Source organism: Fukomys damarensis, unplaced genomic scaffold, assembly GCF_012274545.1.
Source record: "Fukomys damarensis isolate Sample0158 unplaced genomic scaffold, DMR_v1.0_HiC HiC_scaffold_4, whole genome shotgun sequence".
Lineage (NCBI taxonomy): Eukaryota > Metazoa > Chordata > Mammalia > Rodentia > Bathyergidae > Fukomys > Fukomys damarensis.
The window spans coordinates 7,233,584-7,258,447 of NW_022900916.1; the positions used below are offsets into that span (position 1 = coordinate 7,233,584).

General features: G+C 38.1%; 1 protein-coding gene and 1 pseudogene across 4 annotated transcripts in view; one reads left to right on the forward strand and one right to left on the reverse strand.

The window, feature by feature from the left end:
* The window catches only part of Phtf2 (putative homeodomain transcription factor 2), a 103,320-nt gene that overhangs the window by 28,708 nt on the left and 49,748 nt on the right, over positions 1–24,864 (reverse strand). For all 4 annotated transcript variants that reach the window (XM_010636893.2, XM_010636880.2, XM_010636885.2 and 1 more), the window contains exons 3-7: positions 17,392–17,448; positions 11,899–11,968; positions 11,171–11,329; positions 7,642–7,807; positions 6,453–6,617 (exon numbers count right to left, since the gene is read on the reverse strand). In XM_010636893.2, coding sequence (XP_010635195.1) covers positions 6,453–6,617; positions 7,642–7,807; positions 11,171–11,329; positions 11,899–11,968; positions 17,392–17,448 — 617 coding nt within the window. The remainder of the gene's footprint in view (positions 1–6,452; positions 6,618–7,641; positions 7,808–11,170; positions 11,330–11,898; positions 11,969–17,391; positions 17,449–24,864) is intronic.
* Positions 5,702–5,921, forward strand: LOC117284199 (annotated as a pseudogene).

The window sequence follows — 24,864 nt, forward strand, 5'->3', positions numbered from 1 at the left end:
GAAAAAGTCATCCCAATTTATTGTGTTGAGTTGGCATTGTACAGAAATGGACAGCCATATTGGTACAGAAATGTTAATTTTTTTAAATTTTGTTTTCCATGTGTACAGGGGTAACACATCGTACTAAATATGTAAGGTCTTATCTACATGGGTTTGATTACAGAAACTAATAAAGTATTCGCTAAATAATAAAAAAAAATAAGATAAGACTATAAGAGCAAGAAGCAATTTAAATATGTTCAGGGACCATTTTCATTTCCAGAATTAAGGATTATTTTAATGTTACATCACTGCCTTTTCTCTTTTACTTTTCTTTTTAGTTTTATTTTAGGATTCCCTATTTTTAATGTTCATACAGAGATTTCTTTAACTGAAATACCGAATAGTTTCTTTGGTGTGAAAAACTATAATACTACACAGGATCCTAATGAGATAATTAATAATGTGAAATAGGAAGTAAAGGGCTAAAGGTGTAGGGAAAGTGGGAAGGGTGGGGGAAAGGTAATAAGGGAGAGGAAAAAAATATGATAAACTGAAAAATTGGAAATAAAGTGTTTGTAAATGGGGAGGGGAGGAGAGGGAAGGGAGGGCAGGGGTAAGGGGAAAAAATGAGAATCAAGACCTATTATGTAAAGGTACAGAATCCCAATGATGAATGTAACCGTACTGTATACCTAGATTGTACCAATAAACTCAATAAAAAGAAAAAAAAAGAAATACATTAGTATGTTGCCTTTGTGTGTCGAGAACTAAGTCGAAGATGCACACACTGCCTTTAACTCAGCCACTCAGCTGTACTGCAATCTGGATTTCAGAGTGTGCAGAGCCTTCAGACTCCTTTATTCTAAGGCTTATTCCAGAAACAAGGAGTCAGCAGGACTGAGCACAGCCTGTGAGAGGCACGGCTGGCACTAGATAGACCCCTGCCGTGAGGCTCCTTCTATTCTCCATACTATTTCCAGCTGCCCTGCTTTGGGAAGCTGCCCTGGGTTTGTAACACATGTGGTGAAACAGAAAAAGCTTCGGCCATGCACACAGCCCTCCTCGGCCTCTGCAGTGACCCTGAGGGTGCAGACAGACCACACTCAAGTGTGTGCCAGAGGACCCATGCCGTTAGTCATCAGAGCACACATGCACAGAGCCAGAGGCTCAGAAGCCCAGGCTCCCGACTCTTCTCTGTATGATTCTGGAGGAACGGGGAGACCCAGGAAACTATGAATAAAGATCACTTATGAGTGGCAGAGAAAGGGCAGAAAGGTATTACAGGAGAGGGGAATGGTGAAATGGAAGAAAATAACAGGCACAAGGAAACTTGTGATCTTCTTTGCTTGGAGATGAGAGTGGTTAAGAGTGCCACCTTATGAGCTGCCCCCTTTACTCTCCCTTTAAAATTCAGCAGCACGCAGATGCAGGAAGAAAAAATATGTGAAATGATTTTGCCTGATATCCTGAAAATGTCAGAAATTCAAAGATAAGGAAGGAACATGCTGGGAAACATTTATAAAGAGAAGGTTCATGAAAACTCGACTAGGCTGCGAGGAGAGGAAGTGGGAGACTGAAATACAGAAAGTAACTGGTATTAGGGATTAAAGTACTGCCGTACAGAAAGAAATAGTATTTTTCAGCATTATCAACATGTAAATGTTTACTTAATGTTTATAATGCATTTCTTAATAAAACAATATTCTCACAGGAAGGTGGCAGCCGTCTCCGTGCTGGTTTGCTTATTCCATCACAGAAGTACTGTGTCCCAGACGTGCATTGCGCACCGTGAGAACAGGGGCTGCCGAGCAAGGTGCTGTCATCAGTGCCGCACTGGAGGGCAGGGCGTGAAGGGCAACGAGCGGACTAAACTGTCAGGGTGGTGCTGAGGCAGGAACATGGGGCCCCACAGGGGATGGAAACTGATGGCGGGAGGCACTGCTGTTGCCTGAGGCAGGTAGAGGGACTCAGGGCGTGGGTGGCACAGAGACCTCGACCGGGAGGACTCCTGTGTACAGAATGGGACACAGAAAGAACACAGATGCTTGGGGTGCTGGCCTAAGAGGCAAAGCCTCTTGGTTCTCTCAGTTCTGCTGCTGGCAAGCGAGTCTGGTGTTCCAGTGATGAAACGAAGGTGAAATCAATGAAAAGCATTTTGTAAACTATAAATATGGCAGCAACTGCTACCAATTTTACTGGTTCTATGATGAAATCACTCCTAGATTTTGAAAAGATACTTACCAAGTCAAGCGAAACGATGAGACAATGAGAAGATAAAACCCCTTGCGCTTTAATATGGATCTGAAACAACTGCCGCACAAACCAAGGAAACGTGGCCCTTAACACACCAAAAAAACTGCACTTTCTGATAGGCTTTTCAGAAATATTCACAATTAATTGCAGAGTTACTTTTGCCACTTGGAGAATCCCTAAAACTCTAGTAATGTTAGAAAGAAAAGAACACCGTGATTGCTGGCATCTTTTCCAACTCTATCACTGTACGATTCTTAGAGGAAGAGACTTCAGATATAATTCTGTCCTGAATATTAAAGAAGCCCGAAGGAGCAACTAGGAGCTTTTCCCAAATACCCACCTGTGCTGAGGGTGAGGGTTTTGAGGCCACCCAGCCCCCACAGCGCTCCGCAGGCTGTGACGCACTGCGAGGCTGCACGCTCTCTACACGCGCAGTTCTCCAGCCCGACCTCAAGTTTAGTTTGTTTCTATTCAAAAACTGATAAAGGGATGACCTCATCAGATCCCCAAGAACCACCCTCTGGCAAGAACATCATGCAACACCTTGTTTAAATTCATTTTTAGGGCAACCGGAAGCAGGAGGACTTCCTCACTCTCCTTGTCACAGACAGCTGCACCTCCTGACTGATCTTAGAAATTCTGCTCTTAGAAATTTTCATTTAATGGATTCTCCTCTATGAGACAGCTTCAGTGCTCATAGACAGAACATCTGCCTTACTTAAGATGCTTTTGTTTTTTAATTAATAAGCAAAACAAGTACATTTGCTGAGAAACAATGTGCAATTTCATTGTCATGGTCAAGGCTCAAAAGTTTTAATAACTAGCTTTATACTAACTAGGCAAAATTTTCTTCATAATATTATGCTGGACATTCAAAGAATAGTTCTGTGTCAAAGATGCTATTGAGAAGAAAGTACCTTTAGAAATATATGTAGTATGATCACTTTGATTCCTTTGTGAAATAAACGATTTCAGTCTTTTCTGAAAAATGTGAACAAATACACAACTTATACCGTAAGTAAATCAGGAAAGTGTTTTTCACCTAAGAAAATCTGTCACCAAAAAGTTAACTGAACTGTTAGAAGGACTTGCTAGCTCATAAAATCTCAAATTCACTGAATCAAATATGAAACCCAGTTAATAGGTGTATTAAATAGTCAATCAAGGACACTTACTCTGTTATTAAGAAACAAAGGTTGAAAGTATTTGCTGGGATTCTAAAAGATATGTAGAAAGCCAGGCATGGTGGCACATGCCTGTAATTCTAGCACTTGGGAGGCTGAGGCAGGCGGATCACTGTGAGGATTTAGCTCAGTTGGACTTCGCCTGCCTTGCAAGCGCCAAGGACCTGAGTTTGATCCCTGGAGCCAAAAATACCCCCAAAACAAAACCAAATATAAATAAATTTTAAAAATAAAATTCAAAAATATCCAGAAATAGACACCAAACTGAAGGCCATCTTTTCAGGATTCAGACATTAGGGCTGAGGTGGGGCCAACAGCAGCAGGTAACTTCCTGTCCTGGATCATGGTGTGAACTTCTACTCCTGCTCTCACCTCCACAGGGTGGGAACTGGGGAGAGGAGAGGCAGAACACACCCTCTAGGACACAGGGAAGTGGCACAGGGCCCACACGGCCGCCGCTGTGTCTACAGCTGCGTGCTCACTGCACGTGCACCTCGTGTGGCAGCAGGATTTCCAGGCAGACTTGTCTGCCCCGATATATACTGCACTGCACTCACTCTAACGAACATCAGTGTATAAAACTCTAGCTTCCACTTCAGTGCTAAAAACAATGAATGCAGAGGTGGCACGGGACAGAAATCTTTTCTCACTTTTTCCTACAGTGTTGGGATCTAACCCAGGGCCTCGCCCATGCTAGGAAAGCAATCTGCTACTGAGCTACACCCCCGGCCAGTACAGGAACATTCTAGGTAGCTGAAGCAGGCACACGAACTAACACTGCTGTGGCACTGTTCTGGTATACAAGACAACTTATGTAAGTTACTTTCTGCACTCAAAACAAAGAGCATAATTCTTGACTGATAATCAATCTTAAGGACATGAAATAAAACAATCTACCTGAACTCTGAAATAGGCAGAACACTACAGAGATATTATATAATCTGTATGTAACTGTCCTATCCAATCTTTTCAATTATAACCTGTAACTATGCTAATTAAAGTCAAGAACTCACCAAAATTAAAGTACTAAATCTGGGGAATTATGAAAGATTTCTTTATCTTTCTAAATTGGTACTTTCTTGGCCTTTGTTTTCTCATGCTCATAGAAGTATTTTTTACAGTAACTCCTAATTTTTCAAATGAGAAATACTACCCCTCATTTCTAAATTTTTTTTGAGAATGAAATATTCTGAGACATGATCAAAAGCACCTTTCCAGTGTGTAAACAAGAGGATTTAAAACAGTCATTTTTATCCTAACATCTAAAAACCATCAAAACATCACACACAAAGCTTAGGCATTTGTGTGGTTATTTTCCTTTATGTTAATTTTGATACCTTCATGGAAGTCACCAGCTTTTCAATGTATTACCAGAAACAACTTTATTAAGTCTCAGTCAGTATTTCAGTTTAAGTCCTTCTTCACTTATCGAGACTTCTTAAAATTAACATTTCTCTTAAGATCTTTTTGTACCTAGTATTTAAAACAAACTCATTTATATGCCAGCAAGCCACCTCACAAATGAAACAGCTAGAAGTAGTTTATCTTTTAAAGTATCTGGATGTAGGCACAGTTGTGACAATCAAAGGAGTAAACCCAGAAGGAGCTGGTCTTGATCGTGGTCACTCTAGGGATTCTACATACTGCACACAGTACAGGATCAGTTGTAGATACCAGAGTCCCTACAAACCAAGTAATTCCTCTAAGCTGTTTGTAACCGCTTATCTGAAAGTCTGGAGAAATGCTTTAAGAGACTGACCGCGCAGTGACTCATCTGTCGCATCTCAATGTCAGAAGGGAGAGCTGTTATTAAAGACTTAGGAGAGGGGGAGGCAGAACCCAACCCAGGTCAAACATGAGAGCAACATCGGCTCTGGGGGAAGAACAGGTAATTGGAATAAACAGGATTTCAACTTGATCAATGCCATATTACTCTAACCATTAACACTATAGGAAATTTTTCTAAAAACTGTAACCAGTTAAAAAAAACCGTAACCCAGGAAATAATTGCTTGGCTGTGAAATGCGGGATAAGGTTTATTATAAGAGCACAACCATAAGTTAACAATGACATTAGTGAAGTAGTTACCAGAGTGACAGAAACCAGTCATCTGAGGTATCCCTTTTCTTGATTTATTAATTTAGCACTTTTATCAGTTACGGTCAGTTTTTTGATTGCAGCTTTAACTTTTTGCAAATTTATTATATGCATGTGAAAACCAGTATTATAACCTTTCTATATTCTAAATAAATATTCAATTCAAAATAATAATTATATAAAGTATCGCTTCTCAGCCTTTTGGCTAAGATCAAGGGTAGTATCCGTTCTTATCAGTTTAATAATAATATAAAGTGACCTTAATGAATACTGAAGGAATTACCTGTCAAATTCCTTAAATAATAATTATTTAATTTTTTAAAATGATGATGCTGCTGGAGATTTAGCTCAGTGGTTCCACTGCCTGCCTTGCAAGTGCAAAGACCCAAGTTCGATCCCCAGTACAAAAAAAAAAAAAAGATGATGATGACACAAGAGTGGGTTAGGTTTATTTTTGATGTTTACTGTTTTCTATTTTCTCATCTGATAAATCTTCCTTGGTGGTACAGACTATATGAAAAGCCCAGTGCACTTTCACTACAGTACAAATTGTATTCACTTCAATAACAATGCTTGTATGGACAGATAATTTTGGAAAACTGAAGCAGGGATTTAGAAGAAAAAATTTGATGAAAGTCACATGATATAGAAAAGCCAATTTTAACCTAAAGTGCTGAAAGAAACCAAAATCAAGAAATCCCAATTAAACATACACTGCTAGTAGATACTCATTCTCAGGTAGCTCTCTTTGCATATAACCCAAAGTAAATGTCAGTCTCTGTTTTTCCATTACTTGTAGCACTACAAGGTATCCAAACAAAATCCATGTGACATTTACAGTCTGTTACAGGCTGTTCCATTTAAGGTCATTAATACCCATTACGTGGAAAGGGACACTGTGTCTCTATGCCACAGAAACCCCAAATCAGTACAAACCGGGATAAGAAGAAAGCAGCGTGCCAGAGATCCCTGAAGACAGCACCCATGCCGAAAGAGCTGCTTGGACCATGGCTTGGGACTGCGCCCTCCTGCGTGTTATCTGTGGTGCTGGAACCGTCTCCTTCCCTGTGCACCTCCAAGTGAGCTGCTTTCCTCAGTTTCCTTTATCAGAAGAGATTAAGAGTGGTAGGTAGTTTTAAAACTTCCTTGGTATGGCAGCACATTCAAAATTATGAAAAACATAAACACAGGAACTTTAATACATAATAAAATTCAAATTTACTGGATAAATTTTGCCAAATATCACAGTACATACTCAGTTCTATATACCAATTGTATAATGATGGTAAGGCATTGTTCCTGGCTCATCCTGACAGTTTAGTGGAGAGAAGGCTATAAGGATCACTCTGGACAGATATTTACACAAGCATATCTTCCCTATCTGAATGACACTTACCTGCAGACAGAGGAGAAAATTTAGATTGGAGAGAATTATAATCTGACTTATTGGCAAAACAATTTATCTAATGTAAGTATATCTTTTAAAGAGGGGATGGCTTAAATGTCAACACCCAAAAGCTGTCACAATCACTTAGAAATGATATCAAACAAGAAATCGCTCAAAAGACCCTTGAAACAGAATTCCACTGCCTTTAATGGCCATGAGACTCACTATATTTACTTAATCAATAAGCATTAAATGCTTTTAGCAGCATTTAATAGAGATAGCCAGAATTATTTTCTTGGCTGGTATTTTTGCTCAGGCATCACAGAAATGTAAGACTCTGTGAGCAGAAAAAAGAATTCTAGGAATTCTAGCTCACATATATTCCTGAGCCCAGGCTTAGGTGATCAAGAATGAGCTTTCAAAACAAAAACAGAAACACATGCATGTGGACTGAAAATGGCCTTGAAGCAAATATGGAGTGGGCAGGGGGGTGGCAATGCTTTGATTTGCTCAATGCTTTATTTGATTTGAAAGAGAAAGTTTACCAGATAACATTTTATTGCACAAAGGTAAGGGCAGTCAAAAACAATCCTAGATTTCGACTAAGAGATGGGCATGGGCCAGTAATTTAGCACAGAGGCACTGCATCTGCCTCATAAGCACAAGGTCCTGAGTTCGATCCCTGGTACGAAAAAGAAAGAGACATCAACAAAAAGATGACCATCCAACAGGCAGTACCTTCTTCTTTTACCACTGGTACTTAGAGGAGGCTTGGGTGTTCTCGTGGAAACAATCTGGCAGTGCACCGTTCCCAGGAGCAGCATCAGCCATATGGGCCCAACCACTTCTGTCAGAGGTATGCTGTGTGGGCTGGAAGTGGACCAGAACAATACTACTGCGGCAACTACAGAAGGGAAAGGAGGCATGGTCACAGATCTGAGAGGTACTTTTCAAACTGCTCAGTTACTTCCTGTCAGATTCCTTCTCTAAATTTAAACAAGTTTAAAATGTTACTCCATACAAGCTGTTTATATTATTATTTTTTGCCACAGCTTCTCCATGGAATTTGGCAACATGCTCTGGGACTGAGAGGACACTCTAAATAGTTCTTAAAGTACACACCGGATGATTGCAATGAAAACTAGATGCATGCAGATTTAAGAGCGCTTCACTTTACATCACAATCAAAAGAACCATACCAACCTCAGGTACATTTATTATTAAATTCTAAAAATAAAGAAGTCTACGACAGCGTATGATAACCCTAAAGAGTATGTCAACAGAGGTCTCTGGGACTATGTAGTCAAGATTACAAGCATAAGCTGGGTGTGGTAGCACACACCTGTGATCCATGCACTTGGGAGGCTGAGGCAGGGCCAAGAGTTTGAGGCCACCTGGGCTACATAGTTAGTTTGAGGAAAGCCTGAACTACAAAGCAAGACCCTGTCTTAAAAAAATTTTAAAAAGCATAAATTCACTTGGGCACTATACCCCCTTCAATGGTAACCATTACCATGTGACAGGAAATCCTGTTTATGCCAACCCTGCATACCTCAGACTTTCTCAACATAAAATCTCCATACCTTTTGGGAGTCTCCTGCCTTCATCAGTCAATGAAAGTCTACCCCCCCACAAGCATGGGTATGTAATCTACGTTTGCCACGATTTTAGTAATTCTGGGTATAAAAGATAAAAAGACAGCCACATGGCCAATTACATACAGGGCAGTCAGAACTTCCCAAAAGTGCAATGAAAATGAGGCGCACACAATGCAAGGGCGTTCCCAGCTGGCCCAGACAAAGTCTGTTCTCTTCAACAGAAATAGTAAGGCTGCAGAAATATGAAATTGTCAGGGGTTACTTCTGCTGTCACCCGGAAAGGGCCAACCTGGAACACGACCAGCAAGGACAGTGGAGTCAGCAGAAAGGAAGTGAGGGTGTCATCTGTGCCTCCAAACCTCGCCAAGCCTGAATCCAGGGCCTTGGAGAATCTCATTTTGTTTAAATGGGAATATTAGGTGGTTTCTGTTAGTTTTTAAACTATGATCATTGTATTGTAGTAGCATATTTTGAAGTAATACCTACTAGCACAGCTGAGGTAAAACATCGTGATGTATATAATTTCCTTTAAAGGATGTACATGGTGGTACACTCCTGTAACCCCAGCACTCAGGAGGCTGAGGCAGGAGGATTGCCACAAGCTTAAGGCTAGCCTGGGCTACACAGTGAGTTAAGGCCACTTTGAACTACATAACGAGACCCTCAAAAAACCAACCTCCCAAAAAACAACAAAAACCTTTAATAAATTAGATTTGCTATTTAACAAAAATTTTAGTAAAAATTATAATTATACCTACAAAATATCAGATAATACAACATGAAGAATTTTCATGTAATATACATTACTAACAAAGATAAATTTTTAAAAAACATTAGAAAGTTGGTAATACATTTAATTTAATGCATTCTAAGAATCCACAATTAAAAATGTTTCATAAACAAATATTTACTTAAGCAGTAATTACAATAGCAAAAGACAACAAACAGCTTAAATACCCAATATTGATATGAATTATTTTCTAGAAATTTTAAATTATGTATAAAGGCTCTGAAACTTGTTATGACATTATGCAAAAACAACATACAGTTGTTATATAAAATCATTTATAAATGTTGCAAACTAAATCAAAAGGTGAGATTATGGGAAGAATTCTTTATCCTCCTTCAGCTTTTTCTATATTTTCCATTTTTTTTCCTTTCATGAGATATATATGTATCTTTAATCACACACAAAAAAGGGGCTGGATTTAGCTCAGTGGTAGAAAACGTGCTTAGCATATTCAAAGGCCTGAGTTTTATCTCCAGCACTACTAAACAAAAACCAAACAATACCACACAAGCCACACAGTCTGATAATATTAACCATAAAACACTCACAGTCTATTTCCTTTCATATATATAAGATGTCCCCTGGCTTTAAATCAACTTTAAATAAAATTTGTAATTTCGATTTCCTTTTTTCATTTACATAAAAGATAGCTCTTGCTCTGGAGATTTGGCTCAGTGGTCCTGCCACCTGTCTTGCAAGTGCCAAGGGCCCGGGTTCGACCCCCGGTACCCCCCCGCAAAAAAATCTCTTACATAGACTATTGATAAAACATGAATAATCTTTCAGGATTGAAATCATGCTTTAAAAAAATATTAACACTAAAAAAGAAAAGCATCAACCAAATTAAAGGAATTGCTTTGTTAGTGTGAAAGGCTCTTCGAAGTTGTTTCTCCTTCAGTCTCCGAATGCTCTGAAGTGTTACACACACCATGGTGTCCACTGCTGCTGTGCTGGCGGAGTAGGCAGTGTATGTAGGTCTGGGATCACACTGCTTAGGCCACCAGACTAGGTGACCACTGGCTTTGGAACCTCAGTCCATGCAGGTCCATGACTATGAAGCAGCATAATAGACCCTTGACTTATGAACCCAATTTGTGCACAAGGACCGGTTGTAACTCACATCGGTGAACTGAAGGCCCAGGCTCCTCTACACAGCCTTCACAGTCTGTCTCCTGTGCACAGGCAGATCTCAGTGTCCTGAGAGAGACCTTGGCCCAGGATTTCTCACTTAACCCCACACAGGAAGGAGGTTGTCAGGTTCCTTCCAGGACTCCTGAGACAACCCGGAAGCACAAGCAGCTGGCATTTGGGTTATAACTCAAGACTCTGGTAGGTAAAACTAAAATTCCAGTCATAGCCCAAGGTGTTTATATGTAACTTGAGGGTTCACTATACTAGTAAATGTCACTGGGCTGTTGTAAGAATTAAAGAAGAATCTGAGAAGGCAACTAGAAGAGTGCATAGTATATAAAATTTTAATACAAAATGAGGGTAGCAAGATCGCAGTGAAATAAGGTTCAGAAAAATAAATCGCGCCTTAGGTAAGAAAAATAAACTTGCATAGGTTGTATAAAAAAAGGAGGGAGGGTTGGTGCATTTTGATGAGATTTTGCTTCTAACTTTTTTTTTTGCTTCTAATTTTTAAGTCTTCTCAATTCCTATTTTCCTTGAGCCACCCACAAGTTAAATTTTTATAAATCATACTGAAAAATATCTGCTGTTTTCTCAAACATGATTAATACCAAACTAGTTTTGTGACTGGCACACTCATTTCACACTTGGTGATAGTTAATATGCTGTTTAGAAGAAGCCTTGGTAACCCAAAAATATAATATCCTGAAAGTTCAAAGTAAAGTGCATTTCTATCACTTAATTATACCTTGAAGAAGATAAAGAACGAGGAGCCAGAAAAAGATGACCTTCGATGTTACTTGTAACCACCACCGGAAGAAAAAGGGAAAAAATACAACTCGAACAATTCCTTTTCTAGTTAGAGAAGTCCAAGGACTTTCAGGCTTTGCCTTAGCAAATGCAGACCCTGAAAAGCAAGTAAAATACAATGACAGATAACATTTACTTTTCTTCTATTTCACTACAATCTTTCAATGTTTGAAAAACAAAAATATCATGTACTTTTATTATATTCTGTGCTATGAATGAGAAACATCCATTTGAAGCAGTAGTCACTTTAAAACATATCATATTAACTGGGATACCTGGAAAAGGATGAATTCAAGTAACAGAAGTTCTCCCACACACTGTACAAATACAGGACAGTAGGACAGTATCGAAATCTTAGTTCCAGTTAAGAATTATAAACTATTGCTTTAATTTTCTTAACAAAGTACTTTTAATTTTTCTAACAAAGTTCTACAGTTTGCCAAGCAATACAAATGGCTATTTTTTATACTTATTTCTTGGAATGATCTTTAGTGGTAGGAAAGACTCCTTAATGGAATTTAAATGCCCTATTCTCTCATCTTCACAGGATGCTTGTCCTCATTTAGGTTCATATTGGTTTTATGTCCACAACGTATATACCTAATCTATTTCTTCCTTCATGCTCAGTGTCTACTTGTATTATAAATTTATTTACCCAGTACTCACCTCTTACCAGATCAACATCTATGAGGTCTGGCTTCACGTGTGCGGTTTTCTTTGGTTTATTCCTTAACCCCTGTAATATATTAACAGTAACACTGGAATTTTACATATATATATTCTTTTGGTCAAGAATAGCAGACAAGAATCAACTTCCAAAGATTTCAATTTAAAATAAAATCTTTAAGTAAAACACTAGACACATTGTGCATTTGTTACAAATGGAACATAACTGCAGCACTGTGATACAGTTTTTACTCAAAAGATAGGTCTGGAGTGGTAACATGCGGAGCCTCTACACTGTAACATCCTGATACAAAATTCTCACTACACCCAGCAAATCTGGGTCTAGACCCCAGTGGCTCTGGAGAGCAGAGCGCAGAGGCTGTGGGGGAAGCAGTGGCCACAAGGGTCTTTGAGGGGTGACACTGAGCTGGGCAAGTGGCTGCAGAAGGCCAGGACCTCAGAGCCGAGGGCCAGCCCAGGATGCAGATTTCTCAGCAGATGCTAGCACATGGCCCCGACAGAATGATGTGTTGTGTGCCTTAGAGCTGCCAACTGCCTGGAACACAGCGTCCCCTCAGCCCCTCAGAAAGAGATGGGCTGATTGGGAAGAACAAGCAGGCAGGAAGGTTGTTGTGAAGTGAATCCATTTTTTAACTTGAAATTATTGAACATGGACTGAGTTTACATTTCCCATCAGTACAGAGTGGGAACAGGAATGGGAGTCAAAAGTAGTGAGGGGAAAACTCTGGAAAAAAGAAATCACAAATTACTTAAGACTAGTATGCTGAAAACCAGAAGAGCTTAGGCTAAACTCCTTAGATGCTAAGATGTTCCAAAGGTTTAGATGATTTTTTTTAAATTACTCATTCAATTAAGTAAGCAACTGTACATTAAATCCTTTCTTTGGTCCTAATCCCAGTAAGTGCCCACCCCCCCAAGTTAAAATCAGATTAAGATGGCATCCAAACAAGCAACAGGAAAGCACTTTAAGTCAGAATTAACTGAGATGTTCTAACCAAGACTAACCAAGATGCAATTAGCCCTTGAACTCTTGCATATATACTACCCATCTGAAGGCTCAAACCATCCAATGACAAAGCAAAAAGGGAAAGGCAAAAGGCAAGAAGGCAAGAATTGAAGACACAGCAGCAATAACTTCATTGTAGTTGAGTGCTGTACCCTTGGATTCTGTATTTGGAATTCGTTCTCTATCATTTGTACCCTTCAGTGCAAATTCTCAGTGCTTTTATCCTCACAGGATGAAATGAGCACAATGGGGGAAAAAAATCCCTGCCAGGGCCACAGGAGGTGACATTACGCCTTCTTGTTTCAGCTTTCATTACTGTACACAAGTGCTCTTTTCAGTCTATTTAGGGTATGTTTCCCACATATTTGTACTTTTTGTTGGCAACTCATTGCTTAAAATAACCCCACACAGTACTTCAGGGTCTTGTGTTTCCCAAAGCAAGAAGGTTGTCATACGTCTGACAGAATCTGTCAGACAACCTCCACTTAGTCATGAGCTACAGTGCTCTTGGCCATGAGTCACGGCTAGAGAAAACCAACAATATGTATAGTAAGTAAGGTTTCTTTACACAGAAACATATACAAAACAGATATAGACCAATTCGTCGACAAATGTGACCAAAGGCTTGCAGGAACCAATTAGTTCCCCTAGCAGCAATGGTTTAGTATTACTAACTCAGTGTCAATGGTGTCCTCAAAGAATACAACTACCATGAGTAGTAAGAGTCAAATGACCTCATTTCCATCTTAGTGTCACTGTCGAGTAGCTGATACATTATAAATCATTCCTAAGATATTTTACTCTCTCTTGAAAGCCAATTCTAGGCATTCATATATTTAAACAAATTTCATTACAAGAAGCACTATGTTGACTTGCTGCGAAGTTTATTAGAATAAAATTTATTTTTATTACTATCAAAACTTGAAAACTAACATTTTCATTTACTTTTCTAATTATCTATTTACTTGAAATAACTGTCTATGCTTTCTGATGAATCTGAAGCAGAATTTACTATAAACCTAAAATTTTCAGCAACACTGTTTTAAGTCCTTGTTAGAGAAATGGAAAATTATTGTGATTCATACAACTATGTTGTTTTTCCAACATGCGCATTATACTTGACTTTGTGTAAATGTGTGGTTCATTTCCCATTTTACACCCTATTAAAACACATTTATTTTGAGCTACACAGTATAGTCACACCATAACTGACAATTTCAATAAAACTTCCCCTTGAAGTTATCAGAATGTTTAGTTTTTAAAAAGAAAAATGGAAAACTTTCATTGATAAATCAGTGATCATTTTAGTTATAAAAGATATTAGCAACATGTAAACATTCATAAAACATTTTAATTAAGCTGGTAATTTTTAATTGATACAAGCAGAGTAGCACAGCTTTCAGTGCTAGCTATAATCATGAACCAGCACAAAACTTAAGTGAACAAAAATTGAAAACTAAATTTCTGAAAAGAAGCAAATTTTCAAACTATTCATTTATATACAAGCCAGAAGGGAGAAACAAACAGTACAAACACAATTAACCTGCAAGAATAAAAATGATATATTCTTTTCGAATGCACATTGAAACTCTTACAATCACTGCCATAGTACAATGACTCAAACAGTACAAAGTTTTGTGTTTTTAATAAATCTCTAACTGCACAGGTGATGTTGTGCCAAAATATGAAGAGGGCTGTTAAGTTCACAAAGTAGTTCTGTTGGATGACCTAGACTCTTGTGCTTACTGGACATAGAAGTATTATAATACTTAGACTCAAACAAGGACCTAAACTTCAGCTTTGCTTTCTGGAAATATTATCTAGTTTCCCTTCATCCCCTTTTACCTTTCTGGTGATTTCATAAACTTTTTGTTGAAGCTTTAAAAGTCTAGTAAGTACTAAAGATGAAAAAGCATGCGTTTACTTTTTTTTTTTTTTTTTTTTTTTTTTTTTTTTTTTTTTTTTTTTTTTTTTTTTTTTTTTTCAGATTAACATGCAGGCAGCCAGGGCATTTACTTTTTAATTGCATGTATTTATGGGTACTATGTGATGTTTCAGTGCATATATAAATACAAATGTGCATTGAAATATACATATATCATAATATTCAACTCTCAAGATACATATTTCCTCAAACACTAATCATTTCTTTGCAGTGAAATCATCCCAAATCTTCCTTCTAGCCTTTGGAAATCCACAGCACACTGCTGCTATCTACACTCACCCTACTATGTAAGAGCAGTAGCCTAGAGTATCTAGTTCCTGACTGTAACCTGGTAGCCACCTATCAACATTTCTCAGTCTCCCTTCCCCTGCTTTCTACTGCTCTGCGGTTGCCATTCTACTCTCAACTTCTGTGAGAGGGTCTTTCTTCTAGAGTTCACATAAGTGAGACCTTGTGGTACCTAAGCTTATCTTTCTGTGCCTTAGTTTCATCCATGTCACAAATGACATGAGTTCAGCCTTTTTGCGGCTGAACAAGTACTTCACTGTATTTTTCATACCACGTTTTCTTTCCTCATTTGTCAGGGGATGAACACAAGTATTTCCACTGCTTGGCTATTGTGAACAGGGCTGCAGCAAACACGGGAGTGCAGATGTCTCTGACACACCGGTTTTGCTTCCTCTGGACATCTACCCTGCAGCGGGCTTGCCAGATATACGGCTATTCTGTTTTTCAGTTTTTGAGGACTCACCAAACTGTTTTTCACAGCGACTGTAGGGTTTACATTCTCACTACGGTGTGCTCCCTTTTCTCTATATCTGTGAGTCTTTTTGCTAAGAGCCATTCTTACTGGAATGGAGAGCTGTCACACCACGATTCTGATTTGCACTTCTCTGATTAGAGATGGCGAACACTTTTGCTTACCTGTTCACCATTTGTACATGTTTTGTTTTCAGAAAAGTCTGGCTTAGGTCCACTGCCCATTGTTTTCCTGGATTATCTGGGTTTTCTACTACTGAGTTTCTGAGATCCTTATATATTCTGGAGTATTAACCCTTTGTCAAATACTGCACAGTTTGTAAAGACAGTTGAAATTCTGTTGATTGCTTTCTTGGCTGTGAAGTCTGTCACACACTTATTTTTCAATTTTGAACAAAGTGCTCAGAAAATGAAGCAAAGTTTTGAGTTATAATTTCTAAAAGATTTAAGAAAAGTGATATGCAATTTACAAAAGATTTTACTTAGTAATATCAACTATAGGACTTTAATTTAAAAGATAACATTTCCAACAAACACATTTTCATGGCTTTGATTTTTTTTTAATAGTTGCTCACAAGACTGATAGATAATTAACAATATAGGCTAAGCTCAGTACCTTTTGTATACCATTCTCTAAAGAGTAATGTTTTTAATCAAATATTGACATTAATATCGCTCTCGACCTTCCTTATTTTACCTTATAAATAAGTTGCCTCCACAAGAATGTTTAGCAACAATGGAATGTGTTTTTCAACAAATTGACTCACCCAAATTCACTCACTCTATCTGTCTATCTAGAGTCTTGCTACATAGCCTTGAACACTTGTTCCTCCTGACACAGCTGGGACTATTGGCGTGCGCCACTGTGTTATTCAAAACAACAAAAGTAAAATTTAATACTTCAATTACTTGCATTAATTCTTCATAAAATTAAAGATTAAAATGCACAAATGTCAAAAAATCTTGATCTTTATTATAGACGAATAAGTTGTCTAAACACTGACAGATTTTTTTTAGCAGATTTTAAGTAAATAGTACAGGCACCAGCTTTCAATCTAATGTAAACTTTTCTGTACAAAACAGAAAATGTCAAGTAACTAAGGTAATGTTCTCTTGGCCCAGATTACATTTAGCTCGTGCAGGAACACACTGATTAGTACCTACGCAAATGGAAAAAACATAGTCTTATTGCCAAAAAAGTGCTAGGAAATTCAAATTCAGTTTAAAAATAGTTTTCATGCTAGCAAAGTAGCCTATGAGAATTATCTTACACTTGCGATAAAAATATTTTCATGAATGACTGACTCTCCGAAGGCTTTACCCAATGGTTCAGAAACTGCGCATCCAAAGCACTCTGTTAGTAGCACTGGAGAGCAGACCGCGGTTAGCAGGGCAGCATCTGCAGGGACCACTCACGCAGGAACGTCCTGGACACTTACCAGCGTGATAAACTGTACAGAGCAACGACAGCATCAGGGGGAGGAAAGCAAACTAGAAGTATAAGGCAACAAGTAAAAGGGGAAAAAAGCTGACAAGAAAATAACCATTAGAAATTAAACTTAAAAATAATGGAAAGACATCCAAACAAAGAAAAAAAATCAAAAGAAACAGGAGTAGGCCATCATAAAAAGTTTTACCACTTTATTTAAAAGTATAGAAGAGTATTAATTTATATGTTTAAAGTATGTGGAAAAGTATTAAATGAAGTGTGACTTATAATAAATTTATAAATTATGTTCCAGGATAAAAAGAAACTTGTTACCTTGATTTCTCTTTGTTCAACAGATTTTTCCCATATTTGTTGATCATATGCACCAATCTGTGAAAAAAGTACAACACTGCATTAAAAGATCACTGCCTCTGCCTCACTCTGAGCTAAAAGCCACTCAGCATTCATCTGGCACAGATCACTTTTAGCTCTGTCTCAGACTTCTGGGATCTAACAGGCCACTGAAATGAATCCTGAAAATTAGAATTCTAAGAAAATTTAAAATATTTCAGATAATTACATTTAAGAAACTAAAGATATGTAACAAGGAGGGACAGACAAAGCTGTAATAGGGAAGTTAAAGAGAATTTTCTGACTTACAATGCTTTACCACAAATTACAAATTACCTACATATTATTTTTTAATCTTATTTCAAGAATGAGAACTTAAGAACACAAGAATGGTTTAAGGGGCTGGGGATTTAGCTCAGTGGTTCCACCACCTGCCTTGCAAGCACAAGGGCCCGAGTTCGATCCCCAGTACCACCCCCCCAAAAAAATATGAAGAATGGTTTAGGTACACTTGAAAGAGACAGAATAATTTACTAAATGACTCCCTAAGAGCCTTTCTACCTCTATTTTTTGTACCTTACCTTATTCACACAATTATTCTGGTCGTATAAATCTCGTCCACTTTTTTTTTTTAACAACTTTCTTGTGATTCCATTATTTTTGTAAATCATATTATGATACAATATAACCTTAAAATTAAAATCTCATCATTTTAAATCAAGCCACCTGGACTGAAAACCTCACTTATACTATAAGACACGGTTAAGAAGCCCAAGGTAAGCAACAATCAGCTTGTCACACCAAATGGCAGAGCTGATCCACAGCAATTAGCTGCCACTAATCCTTTTAAATTCTGAATTAACTAAACAATCATGTTGATTAAAAACAAAAGGTAAATGAGATTCCACAGGAATAATTCTATTCTAATTTGATAATTCAGACTGACTTTAACAAAACTGTAACTCACTTTTAGAATGTATACCCATTTCAATGCATTGCAAATCTTTTAGTGAAAAAATAACCAAAACTGATGAAAAAAATGGGTTCGGGGCCAGAGATTTAGCTCAGCAGCACCATCCTTGCCTGACAAGCACAAGGTCTAGAGTTCAATTCATGGTACCAAAAAACAAACAAAAATAGGTGCTTATGTGTTTTAATGAAGATTTTGTCAGTACTTTATTTTCATAAATTCATTATATACAAATGAATATAATAATGCCGAAGGAGCAGACCAAATTTTTAAAATGTGAGTGCAGGATGTGGTGGCCCACACCTGTAACTCCAGCACTTGGAAACTGAGGCAGGAGGATCGCCAAGAGTCTGAAGCCAGCATGGGATACACACTGAATTCACAGCCAGTCTGAACTACATAGTGAGACCCTGTCTTCAAAAAAAAACTGCTGGTGCGTCCTTGGCATGACAAAGTTCAGTACAACTACAGCATTGTACTTGTAGGCAGCAGAATGCAACCTTGGGAAAGCATTGGTAGGGAGATGTTCTAAATAACCAACAGGATAAAATGAGTTGCTCTGTTGGGGAGACACTTGAGGAAGAGGTGATGAGTGAGAGTGAGGGAAACTTTCACCATAACAGAATCCCTTACAGGGTCTCAGTTTCTTTTTATGTACACAAGTCTGATTTTCAAGCACAAGTGACTATCTCTCTAACTGAAGGCATCAATTCTTTGCAACATATTTCTTTGGTTTTAAGAGTACTATCAGGACAGACCACTGAGTTACATAACTGGAGGTGCTGTGAGCCTAAATGCAGGTTCCCAAGCTGTGCAGGACTCACCTTGTGATACATATACTCTTAGTAAGTCACCCTTGTATATGAATGTAGCCTGCATTATCTCTGAAAACTGTTCATTTCTTCAGACATGGTGGGGGGCAGCACAGCAGAAACCCAGAATGGACAGTAAAGAAATTTGAAAAATCCCTTCCAGTCTGCAGCCTGCAGCCTCTCTCCTCACTCCAAGCAGAAATCTGGCCAGTGAGACCACGACTCCTGTGGCTGGAGTCAAATCCCTCGCAGAAGCACCCAGCCTCTCATCTGCGGCATGTCACAGAGCAAGAAAGCCTGAGGAAGAGACGAACCATCTTCCCATCTCGGGGTCATGGATCAAGATCTGCAGAGCTGTACTATCAGAATTAAAATAACTTGCCAGGGATTTAGCTAAGTGGCACCGTGCCTGCCTTGAAATTGCAAGCGCAAGGTCTGGAGTCCGACCCCCGGTCCAAAAAAAAAAAGAAAGAAAGAAAATTAAGACAGCTTCTCCTTTACCTCCGACACACAAAACACTTGGCAGACTTGATGTGACAGTTGTTTGTGTTTTGTACTTCTACTACGCAGGATTAAATCACAAGGCCAAGTTCAGTTATAGTCGCTCATAAAAAGAAAAAATAGTGTTTTTTTCTGTACATTTATTTATTTACTTAGGTTTTTTGAGATAGGTTCTCGCTGTGTAGTTCAAATTGGCCTTGAACTCACTTTGTAACCTAGAACTCAACATGATCCTCCTGCCTCAGCCTCCCAAGTGCTGGGATTACAGGTGTGTGTCACCACAACCAGCCAGTATGTTCTTAAAGCATATGAAAAACAAAAAGATGCTCAGGAATAACATTTATCTAATAGAACAATGCCTAGTCTATATTTAGAAAAGTGTTGCTGGGTGTGGTGGTGGACGCCTGTAATCCCAGCACTTGGGAGGATAATGTAGGAGGATTGCTGTGAGTTTGAGCCTGGGCTACCTAGTGAGCTCCAGATCAGTCTCAACTACATAGTGAGACCCTGTCTTAAAACAAAAAACCAAACAAACAAACAAAAAAAGAAAAGTATCTTCTACATTTGCAAGAACCAAAACATATACACTTAAACAACGTTTTGCTGGTAGTTCTATAGATACTCAATAAGAATCTTCTTAAATTGTAATCTGTTTCAAGGAGATAAAAGGCACTTCTATTGTAAGAGGAGACTATGAAATCCTAATTCACATTTTATAGCCCAAGGCTGGGTTCCTGTTAAGAATGTGAAGTTCATTCTCTGGTGCCTAGAATAGTAAGCAATTTTATCAAGGCTTTGCTGTTACTCTTAGAGCTGTCTGAATACAGTCAGTCTCTGCTGTCCTCTTGCCCAGCCAGAGCTGACTTGTAATCTGCTTTTGCTATTCCAGGACCAAGATGACCAAGCATGCTGCCCTCTGGACACTCATCTTGTATCTTCAGAAACAGGCCTGCCAGTACCATGTGGACCTCTTACTATACTCCTTCCCCATAACAGCAAGGATAATTCTAAATTTTCTTGTACAAGCTTTAATTCCTAATTTATGTGAACATCACTATTCCTGGCAGAACATATAACCAACTGCTTCTTTGAAAAGAATGAAGCTGTAGGACACAGGTATCTCTGTCTTCTCTATCTCTAGTATCTGTTGTCTCACCTCATTTGTTTTTCCTTTTATCTTTACAAGTGAACTCTGAGCCACTATAGAGGTCAAGATTGCCAAAACCAAAAAACAAGGGAAAAGCACCCTGAAAGCAGTAAGAATAAAATTGAAAAAAAAGAGAAAAAGAAAAAGAAGAAATGGAGATACTAGAATTTAATGCCAAGCAGATTAAAATGGAAAAGTATATTCTTTTACACACTTCCTAATCTACTGAAGACTGATCTAGAAGGAAAATGAACAAGTTATAAATGTAAAAAATCAATATAGCTACTACACTACATAATACAAGTATATGTAAACAGATGCAGACATTTAGAAGAACACAATAGTGATTAACTCTGAGAAGTACAGGAGAGAACAGCATTCTCCCTTGGTGCTTTATTCAATGATACTGTATCATTTTCCGCACAATGATATATACTATTTTATAAACCAAAAACATGAATTCAAGTCTACTGGACTCCAAAGTAATTTAGTTACAAAACAAAATGTGTTCCATAGTCCTATTACTGAATGGTACCTCTCCAGGGAAAGTTTAGCTCCTTCTCACTTACCTATCATAATCCTAATTTTGTATCTTTCACTACACTGAAATAAACAAAATGTAGGAGAAGAAGAAGACAGAGAGCAGGAGAGGAAAGGTGAGGACTGGGAAGGAAAGGGATAAGAAAGGACAGGACTGTTATGTAAGAGAAAAAGGTTACCTTCATCTGTTATCTGTCTAGGTCAGTTCTAGTTCCTGAGAAAATAATGTGTAATGAATATGATGGTATCAGAAATACAAACACTAAAACCTAGATAATTAGATGATGAAATAGGAAACAGGCACCACTTTGGAATTCTAGAAAAGAAGTATCTTTGAAAAGCTACTTTTCTGCGATCAGATTACCCCTTAGGTCATCACATTCAGAACAGCAGTAGCTCAAGTATCAGAGGCTAAAGAGAAGGTGTCTCTTCAATAAAGTAGTTAGTTATCAATAGTTCCATTAGATTAAGTGCTTAGATGAAAGATTAGGAGCTCACAAATAAATATAAGCAAGGTAAAAGGAGGCCCAGATTTCCTAACGTGTTTTAAGCACCTATTCTCTTCAACTAATGGATATACCATTGCAGTGTGAGTCAGACACAATTTTTCAAACCACTACCTGTTTAATTTTTCTGAATCTCATTTTTAAAACTCTGAAAAACAAGCTTTTAATTTTCTTTTCTTTTCTTTTCTTTTCTTTTCTTTTCTTTTCTTTTTCTTTTTCTTTTTTGGTACCGGGGATTGAACTCGGGTCCTTGGGCTTGCAAGGCAGGCCACCGAACCGCTGAGCTAAATCCCCGGCACCCACAAGCTTTTAATTTTCACAAATACCAGATATAACACAAAAAGATAACCAGAGGCTGCTCTTTGGCCCACTTGACAAATCAGAGGAAAATTATGCACCAGAACAAATGTGATCCACCTTTGTTTGCAAGATAATATGTGGTAAAAGTACAACTATCCCCAAGGCAAGAGGTTAAAGCATCTTTGAGGTAATGTGTGCAAGAGAAAGAAGAAAACAGTAAAAAGAGAGGAGATAAGCCTGCACTCCTGCACTTGGGTGGCTATTTCCATCTCTAAATTGGTGTGAATTGTTTCTTCTGTGGCTTTTTTTGCTATATGCATCACCCACCATAAAATCATCATAGGCAAAAGTCTTGCATTTATATGTAATGTAAATGCTCCATGTCACGATTTAATCGTGATTTAAAAGCTATATAATCAAAGATATTTGTGACTTTCTTTTAATAAATATAAAATAATCATTTTAAAATATCCTGTCATATTTATATTGGATTTTTTAGCCCTTAGTTTCCCCACTGCCTCAATCAGCACTTGATGCTTGCAGAAGGGAACGGAAAGGACCCTGGATGTGCACCCAACCTGCTTTCCATCCCACCCCTGCTACCAGCCTCAAACCTGGGCCTCACCTGCCCTCTCAGCCACGGTTAGTGGGAAGAACTGAAATGGCAAATGTCTGCTATTTACTAGGCGTACCATGAAAACATTAGTTCTTTTAATTTTAGCATCTGTAGGCCTCAATTACCTTATATTCACACTGAGAGAGCTGAACAACTTTTAAATTAATAATTAAAACATCTATACAAATGATGACTTATATGGCCACAGAAGAGTTTTTTCCCATCTCTGTCTGGGAAAAGAAAAATTCAGTGCTTCTGTGAGAGACAGCAGATGCAACAGGGTAACTATAAATGTCTGCACAGAAAATACAAAAATACATAAATGGCTATGCAGATAAGTACGTTTTCCTAATTAATAACCAATGTAACATTTTTGGTAGCTGTAGTTTATAAATGAAAATGGAGCTGTCAACACCCAAAATATCATTTCCCCAGACACTTAAAAATATCTGAGCTGAACTGTCATAATAATCTGTCTAAAAGTTTAATTGAAAAAGAGAAAATGAGCAAGTTATCAACACAACAAAGTTTAAGTTAATGAACAAAATAGTGGAGGTGACAATAAAATACTAATCTATCAGGAAAACTTATACCTTTGGCCCCCAAAATTATGTTGTCTTAGAGGACATTCCAAGTGTTCCCAGGACTTCTATTCACACTGCCAAAACATGCAGAAGAAACATTTAGAAGCCACTTAAAACCATTAGAATTGACAGCCTTCAGATAAATCTCAACCTGAAGTTAGTAGAAACTGTATTTAAAAAACACACAAAAAAACCTTTTAATTCGAAAGTAAGGGTCTCAATGCATTGAATATTGAATGGGTTTTCACTGTTTCTTTATTGGAACTTGCCTCTCATGTGTGTCCATTTGGGTCCATTAAGCACCTAGGAACGTCTGTCTCTGAGTACTGCAACTGCTCCCTACAGCCCTGCTTCTACCACGTGAAAAGCATTCCACTTCCCGTTTACAGGCGGCCTACTCCACTCCTTATTTACAGTCTTCTGCTTTAACAACATACTGTTCACTGTTTCTAAAAGCCCATTAACAACACATACACAACTCTCCCACGGAAGGTAAAGCCCATTGACGTCACACACTCAGGCAACTTTAATGGTGAGGAGCAAATTGGAACACTGAATCACTTAGTAGTAGCACAATATAAAATGAGTGGTGACGCTGTCACACAAAAAGGTGTGATCCAGAAAAATGTCACAAGCTTGTGACTCTTTCATATAAGTAACCACTCCAAAGTAATGTCACCAAGTACCCAACTCTTCTGAAGACTACTGGCAGAATCACAGTCTTTTAACTCAATCATTAAAAATAGTCCCCAGGGCTGGGGATTTAGCTCAGTGGTGCCGTGCCAGCATTGCAAGTGCAAGGTCCTGAGTTCGATCCCTAATGGGGGTCAGGGGGAGATAGTTCCCATAATTCCAGTGTCACTTGGAAGTTGCCTCAAAGAGGTTAAGTATTCAAATACAAAATATCCTAGTTGAAGAAAGAAATCTAAGCCATGTTATAAACATTAATTATAAACAGTTTTCTTTGCAACCTCTTTGCTTTGTCATTTGTTTCTTCTATTATCAGTTATTATTAGGATCATAACCATAAGTTTACTATAGAAAAGCAAAGGTCAAATAGACCACAAATGAAAAATACATTTACCTAAGTACCATTTGGGGGGTGGGTACTGGGGATCAAACTCAGGTCCTTGTGATTATGAGGCAGGCAACAGAACCACTTAGTTAAATCCCTGGCCCTGAAAAATAATTTTTAAAAATGTAATATATTATTAGGGAGAGAATATGACCTTTTAAGGAAGAAAACAGATTTCTAGAATTATAAAATATGTATCTAACTAGCCTCTAATATTGGGATCAAATGTCAATTCTGAAAACATATCATCATAAGTAAATACTAAAATCTAGGTAAATATCAAAGACTCCCTTAATTATAAGTAACTAAAGGGGCTGGGGATTTAGCTCAGTGGTTCGATGGCCTGCCTTGCAAGTCATCAAATCTGAGTTCAATCCCCAGTACCAAAAAAAAAAAAAAGTAAC